The sequence below is a fragment of the Anguilla anguilla genome, chromosome 14 (assembly GCF_013347855.1).
Source record: "Anguilla anguilla isolate fAngAng1 chromosome 14, fAngAng1.pri, whole genome shotgun sequence".
Taxonomy (NCBI): domain Eukaryota; kingdom Metazoa; phylum Chordata; class Actinopteri; order Anguilliformes; family Anguillidae; genus Anguilla; species Anguilla anguilla.
The window spans coordinates 1397153-1405000 of record NC_049214.1 but is presented as its reverse complement, the minus strand read 5'-3'; the positions used below and the strand labels follow the sequence as shown (position 1 = coordinate 1405000).

The following is a 7848-nucleotide window of genomic DNA, read 5'->3' as shown; positions in this document are numbered from 1 at the left end:
ACGTGTGTTAGATATGCAGCTTGCTACCGTATGCTTAACATATTGTTATTGGCTGGGAGGAGGTGAAACAAAGGCGTGACCATCGACTGTCCAATCAGCTGCCTTCAAGAGCTACGATGAGCCGATTGCTTGGTGAGGCTTGTCCCGAAATCAATCCCTGAAGTATCAGGCCAATGTAGGTACTAAGGCAGCGCACTCTCCTCTCATTGGCTCGATCGGCAAGTCTGGGCCAATCACAGACGAGCGTGTGTGAGTGATGGGTGACGCTCTGCTGCTTTGGCTCGTTGGACTCAGACTGCCGAGCGGACGCAGGACTGCAGGACTCCATAGGTAGAGACTGAGAGTTGAAGGTTCCCCTGGCGTGTTCCTCCCGAATCACTGGGGGTGATTGACGGATAATCAAACCCAGCCCCCCAGTCCCCCCCCCCCCCCCCCCCACCCCACCCCACCCCTGCTCTGCATAAAGCCCAGGTTGCCTAATTAGCCCCCAGGCTCATCAGTGAGATCAGACGCTCGTCTAATCACAACCAAGTCTCCTGTTCATCACAGGAGCACTGCTTCCATCCACACCGGACCTTCCACTCTTTCTTAAACCTTAGAGGAAGGAGGTGCGGATCAGGCAGGACAACCTGACCGTGTGTCAAACAGGCCTTTCATTATTATTTGTGTTATTTGACACAGCACTGAGACGAATGGTTCAGTGGAAATGACAGAAGACGATGTTTGTCGCACTTCAGATGTCTGTGCTGGCAAAAAAAATAAATAAAACTGGGCTGGTCTTGGGTGAACAGGAAGGACAGGTAGGTGGAGTGCGCGGGTCAGGCGTCAACTGCTCTGGGTCAGGGGTCAGTCTGCTGGAAATTGATTCCTGAACCAAGGTGACTGACTCCTCGAAATGTGGCTCGACTGAGGGTTATGTGAAGACAACCCCTCACCCCTCCCATCCCCGCACCCCCCCCCCCTTAGTCATGGGGTGAGACCTGTTTTCCTCAAGACTTATCTTGTGACCAGGTAACAGGGAGAGTCTGCTGCTGCCAATCATCTCATAATGACCCTCTAATTACATTACCATGCCGATGTTCTTGTGAATGGAGAGTGAGAGCGCGCCTACGGTAAATACTGCCCTCCTGTGGCGGATGAATGCATTTCATCTTCAGACCTGCACCATCATAGAGCTCTGGGATAGAGCATGTAGGGCTCTGGTACTGGGAGTCAGCTGCTAGATTTTAAGAGTTAAGCTCTTTTTGGGGGTAATTGAGGGTCTACTTGAGGGGTCTGTTTTTTTGTTTTAAGAGGATGCACATGTTTTCAGGAAAAGAAAAGCCCTTTATTCCTGATTTAATGACTTGCTGAACTTTTTGTGGTGAGTTAATTGTGGATTCAGTAAGAGGATTGAACCGTCTTTGGGAGTAGAACAGGTGGATTGCCTGTGAAATGTACCTGTCCCCTGTTCAGTGGTTTGATGGTAAGATGTAAGAGGTTATTGAGAGTAAAATATGGATTCTCCTTCACTTCCCGCTGGAGAATACTTTAAGTGGCCGTCCCTTTTATGATGTACTGTTCTTAAATGCTTACACCATCTGAATGAGTGTGACTAGTTTCTGATAGAAATCGAAATTTGATTATTTACTGAGTGGCCACAGCATTCTCAAAATTTGGGGCAAAATCCCCCCCCCCCTTCAGAACAATTAATTCTTTACAGTTTAGTAAATATGGACCGGTGATTTATTCCATGCAAGGAAGGTTTTTCCTATATTTCAGCCCCTGGCAAGTGATTAGTAAATTTAGTCCACTGCTCTCTCTCCAGTACAGACATCTGCGTCCAGCGCCTCTCGCTTGCAGAAATGGGTTCTATTCTTTTTCATAATTATAGGACCGGTCCCAGTGACCACATCTTCCCCCGTGTTCTCCTGTGCCCGGCCCGTCGGTCCGGTCCCCTCATTGTTAAGATGTCAGTGCGCTGGCAGGGAAAGGGGGATTAATTGCAGTCATTACCATCAAATCTCTGACAGCTTCCAGTTCTCCGGAACGTTCCGAGCCGGGCTGTAATGAAGGCCTGTCGGAGCCTCTCCGTCACGAGCGGCAGGCCTCACAGAATGTGCTGATGGAGCCGGAAAAACAACGAAGAAAGACATCTAATGTGATCTGCGAAGCGAGAGGGAGAGAGGGAGAAAGAGAGAGAGAGAGAGAGAGAGAAAGAAAGAGAGTGCATGAGAAGAGAGCATGCATGTGAGAGAAGGAGAAAGAGAAATAGAGAGAGTGCGTGAGAGAGATAGGGAGAGATAGGGAGAGAGAGGGACAGAGAGGGACAGAGAGAGATAGCAAGAGATCGACAGAGGGAGACAGAGAAAGCATGTGAGAGAGAGAGGGAGAGCGGGTGAAAGACAGACAGAAAGAATGAGACAGACAGAGAGAGAGCGAGAGATAGAGAGGAGGGGAGAACGAGTAGGGAGGGTGGGGCAAAGTGTCCACGGTGTGGACGTGTTTGTAAATGTTGGCAGCAGTTTTGTTGAAAGCCTGACACACCGTTAGGCAGCTGAATTCTCCCGTCGGTGAACATGGCTTTTTAATGGCATTAATGTTTTTCTGCATCGCCATTTGGGGCAGCCTGTTTTTCTCATTCGTCATTAAGGTGATTCATAAAGCAGGTGTGATGATTAGGAATATGACCTGTTTTAGGCAGGTGAAGACATTACAGGCATATCATAAATCACTGAGACATTTTATCATTTGTTGCGGCTTAAATGGAATCATGGGAAACAAACAGCAGGTTTATTAGATTGTTTAAATCATTTTAAAGTTGTTATTAAGTTATAAATAGTTTACATCGCTGATGATGCCTTGCGATGGACTGGCGACCTGTCAGTCCATGAACACACGTTGGACCACTTGCTGATATGAGATCAACAACCGGTACAGCCTGGTTTAAAAAGAACTGCATTAAAAGGAAAGAGAAAAAAAACAAGAGCAAAGTCAAATGCTGTAGCGAGAATACTTGTCTTCCACTACCCTGCTCCTGAAAACAATCTTTAAACACTGCCCAACAGAATCTCTTCAGCCTGTTCACTAATCACGTAATTAAGATCGGTCGGTGCTGAAGGATGTCTTCCTGGGTGTATCAAAGCTCCCTCCGTCCTGCTGGCTGCCCGTGCCCGATCAGCAGATTTCAGTTCTGCAGGAGATTGGCCACGCGTTAGCGCTTCTGCTGTTAGCGACGGTTATGTGTTCTCCAGTGATGTCTTTTAGAGGTGTGACTCGGGATTCACTTGTTGATTTTTTTATTATTATTCATTTTTTTATTTTATGTGTATACTGGGACAGGGACAATGCTCACAGATCAATATTTCAGCAGAGGTGTCCGTGTAAGAGAGGTGAATATAATATTGCAATATTTAACTAGGAAGCTGCTTTTTTATCTGCAGTCCCCAACCAGGTGTAAAAACAGGCAAAAGCAAAACCACACATTACACAAACTGTGACATCACAACAGCAGACAAGAACGCAGTCGTTTGAAGCAGACCAAAGTGCATCTGATGTCACATGCTGTACACATATATTATATCATATTAAATTACATGTAATAGTAGCACAGACCATTCACATATAATCTCATCACAGTACAGACCACCTGGTATAGCCGCATAAATGCTAGCACTACAGACCACCCGATGCAATGGTGGTTTCAGGTGGCCTGATACTGACCTGATTCCCCCACTGCCCCCCACAGCCGCGCCCAGCTCAGACGACGTGGCGCTCTACGTGGGCGTGGTCATCGCTGTCATCATGTGCCTGCTCATCTCCGTCATCGTGGCGCTCTTCGTCTACCGCAAGAACCACCGCCGCTTCGACTCTGACATCATCGACTCCTCCGCCCTCAATGGCGGGTTCCAGCCCGTGAACATCAAGACGGCTCGGACAGGTGAGTCACAGACAGGTGAGTCAGGGGTCAGACACAGGTGAGTCAGGGACAGGTGAGTCGGGGACAGGTGAGTCAGGGACAGGTGAGTCAGAGATAGGTGACTCAGAGACAGGTGAGTCAGGGACAGGTGAGTCAGAGACAGGTGAGTCGGGGACAGGTGAGTCTGAGACAGTTGAATCAGAGACAGGTGAGTCAGAGACAGTTGAATCAGAGACAGGTGAGTCAGGGGTCAGAGACAGGTGAGTCAGGGACAGGTGAGTCAGAGACAGGTGAGTCAGGAAGTGAGCTCACCTATGTGATGTCACACACACCTGAAAACCGATGCCTCACAGTGGATGTGTGAAAGACATCGCCTGCTGTGTCTGTGTGTGACATAAAGGTCAGGAACCACAGGGAAGCCAGCTTTGAAATAGGACTTGAAACCTGATACCTGGTTCATTGTAATTCTGATATTCGCGGCTACCTTTCTATTACAGTGTCTCAGGAAGTTTAATTTAGGGAGCTGCGCAGGAACGGCTTCAGCTGTAGACTTTTTGTCAGCGGGGTTTCATTAAGTCCTGTATCTCGTGGTCAGCAGTAGTGCAATTAATCATTCCCTCAATGCGAAATATTGATTTTTTTTTTTTTAACGCAGCAGTTTTGAAACCTTATAAATTAACACTAATGGAACGGCTCTTTCTTTGTCGGGGCTGCCCTCTTCCTCCTCTTCATCTTCACTCCGAGAGCCAAAGACCATTCGTGCTCTTTCACGGCTCTCATTTTCTGGCGAGGTTTTCCGCGTAATGAGGTCAGACAGAGAGAGCCAGGGCGGGTCGTCACGTCGCAGTCGCTGTTTCAGAACCCCATTATCTGCGCGTTTGGAGCGAGCGCATACTGAGCAGTCCTGGTGTCGAGGAGGTCCACTCTGATTAATTTGGCACCGAAGTGCGGGATCTTAAAAAGGACCTGTGTCTCTGAACTCTAAACTCGCCTGTTCCCTGCCAGTGCTGAAGGTTGCCTTTACTCTAAACTCGCCTGTTCCCTGCCGGTGCTGAAGGTTGCCTTTTCCCTCTGAGGAGGACTGCGGGACTTGCTTCTGGAATGTTCTGTTGCTTGGCGATAGATTGACAGGCGAACTCCCCGCTGCTCTCCTGCTCAGGAGCACTGATAAAGGGGGGGAAATGGGAAAGTTTTCAGGGGCCTTAGGGCCCAAGAGAGGACAGCAATATTGGCAAGGTGAGTGGGTGTGTGGGGGGGGGGGGGATTTGCCGGCAGATTGGAGGGGGGGGGGGGCTGATTGGGGAGTTTGCTGGTGGGACTGATCGTTTAAAAGACTAAACAACATACAAGCGCCTGAGTCACCTGAGTTCTCTTTCCCAAATACGGGACACAACTCAACAACGTGGGCTTAGGTGGCCAGGCTTTGTTGCTTCGGGGGGGGGGGTGTTGAAGAAGTTGTTGGCCGTTTCTTGAAGTCATACGGACACCTGTAGAGCGTGAGAGGGAAAAGAGAGAGAGAGCAGGAATGAGAGCAAGAGGGAGAGGGAAACAAAGAGAGAGAGAGGAGGGGGGTGAAGGGGGAGTCGGTCTCAGACTTACCTGCGCGTGGTTTTTGTCTGTGGGTGACGGCAGCCAGACACGGGGTCAGCTGTAAGGAGCAGAGCCCCCTCCCTGGCCCTCCAGCTATTCACGCCGCGCTTGTCTGACAGAGGCGTGATTGCTTTAGAAATGGAAAGGAGCCGCCAGCCTCTCAGCGCACCGCACGCAGAGAGAAGGTAAATATTAATCACAGCCTGCTTGGCACTCCGCTGGCCTGTACCACTGCTGCTGCTGGCACTGCTCTGCGGATTCTGATTGGACGTGTCGTCCGATACAGCTTGTTTTCCTGTTTCACAAGCTGTCCTGAAAGTGTATTACCCGTACACCTGACGCACCTTACACCCCCTGTCTTACACGAACGATCTGTCGATGGTTTATGCGACTTTTTGAAATTTACATGGAAGCGTTCAGGAGGTGCTCTTGTTCAGTGGCTTTCAATTCAGTGCATCTAACAATAAGAAAAGCACTATACCTGGAAATTTGATTACATTGCAAGTGAGTGAATTGTAAGCACGTCTGTGCGAACAAATATTGAAATTATTGTTTTTGATCACTCAGAATCAAGCCTGCAGTTATCCCTACACAGTGGAATGATGGGTGTTAAATCATCTCTGACAGAGTGCATGTGTTCCCTGCTGGACTCGTACGTGCTCTGCTGGAGGTGAATCAAGGCTGAGCGTTTCACGGTGTGGAGTCGGGCTTGATGGGTTTCATTTTAGGGGGTGATGGGAGAGACATATTGATGGCGAGCTGTCCCTCCCCTGTCCCTCCCGCTCGTGTGTGAGTCTGCGGCCCCACGCGGAGGGGGCCCCTCCCCCCTCCAGTCATTTCCTGTCATGTTTCGGTGGGGCGGGAATGTGTCCCCTGAGCGGGACGGCCCGGTCTGGCTACCGTTTGCCTTCCGCCCCGCGCGTCCGATGTCCCGGAAGCCTCAGAGGCCGTCCCCCCCCCCATGCCCCCCCCCCCACACACATGCCCCCCACACCCCCCCAACGCGCCTCCGAAGCTGCATTTAATTGCCAGGGGAACCAGGAGCCGGTGTAATAACTCAGGAAGCACGCGCTGCTCAGCCGCGAATATCCTGCGTGATAACTCTCCACACAGGAGCTGTCGTAGGGGGCTAAATCACCGGAGAGGTAATGTGGGGTGACGGGCTTCCGTTTAAATAATAAACGGGTCGTTCCTGTCTCCGCAGCCGACCTCCTGGCCACCTCGCCCGACCTGACCTCTGCGGCCGCCCGGTACCGCGGGCCCGTCTACGCCCTGCACGACGTTTCGGACAAGATCCCCATGACCAACTCGCCCCTCCTGGACCCGCTGCCCAACCTGAAGATCAAGGTGTACAACTCCTCGGGCCTGGCCACGCCCCAGGAGGACCCCGGCGATTTCGGCTGCAAGCTCTCGCCCAAGGTCACGCACTCCCTGCTGGACGGCGAGGCCATGAACCTGCGCAGCCAGAGCCTGGCTCGAACCCGCGACCCCTCCTGCACCGCCTTCGGCTCCTTCAACTCCCTGGGGGGGCACCTCATCGTGCCCAATTCAGGTGGGTTTTTTGGGGGGGGGGCAAGGGTGGGGGAGGGCGGGGGGGCAGTGTTCACATGTCAGGCCAGCGTGTACTTACTCATTGTAGTCAGGAGTTTCTCTGAATGACTCTGGAGCCCCAGAATGACTCTGGGGGTGTGGGGGGGGGGGATTGGGGCGCGTTTCTCTGAATGAATGATGCTGGGGGAGGGGGGGGGGCGGCGGCATTTCTCTGAATGAATGACGCTAAGCTCTCTAGCGGCTCAGCTCTCTCTGGTTAATGGCGTATGACTCTCCTAATAGACGGTGTGCTGCACGCTGCACAAAAGAGCACATTCACAAAGCCACACACATTAATTCAGCAAGATGTGGAGCAGGTTAGGGAGAGTAACCACGCTGGTCATTAATAATCTGGACATGTTCCTTGATCCGTCCTCTGCATGTTCAGTACACATACACACACATGCACGCCCAGAAACACACACATACATACACACACACAAATACACACACATATGCACATATGCAAACAAATACACACACATACACACACATGCACACCCAGAAACACACACACAAATACACACACACATACAAATACACACACATATGCACACATGCACACACACACACAAATACACACACATATGCACACATGCACAGCTCTCTGCTCAGGAACAGCAAAACAGCAGTCGGGCCATCGCTAGCCTATTTTCCCAGCTTGCTCTGGGCTGGCGGTCGTTAGCGGGGTTTTGGAGTTAGCGGGTAAACCTGTGGGCCACTCTGGCTTTGCTGTGATTGCTATGAACTCCAGCGTGTTTACGCACAGC

At 50.9% G+C, this 7848-nt stretch overlaps 1 protein-coding gene across 2 annotated transcripts in view; it reads left to right on the top strand.

Annotated features, from left to right (window-relative positions):
* Positions 1–7848, top strand: part of LOC118213224 (netrin receptor UNC5C-like) — a 185226-nt gene that overhangs the window by 157076 nt on the left and 20302 nt on the right. For both annotated transcript variants that reach the window (XM_035392020.1, XM_035392019.1), the window contains 2 exons: positions 3728–3919; positions 6693–7040. In XM_035392020.1, coding sequence (XP_035247911.1) covers positions 3728–3919; positions 6693–7040 — 540 coding nt within the window. The remainder of the gene's footprint in view (positions 1–3727; positions 3920–6692; positions 7041–7848) is intronic.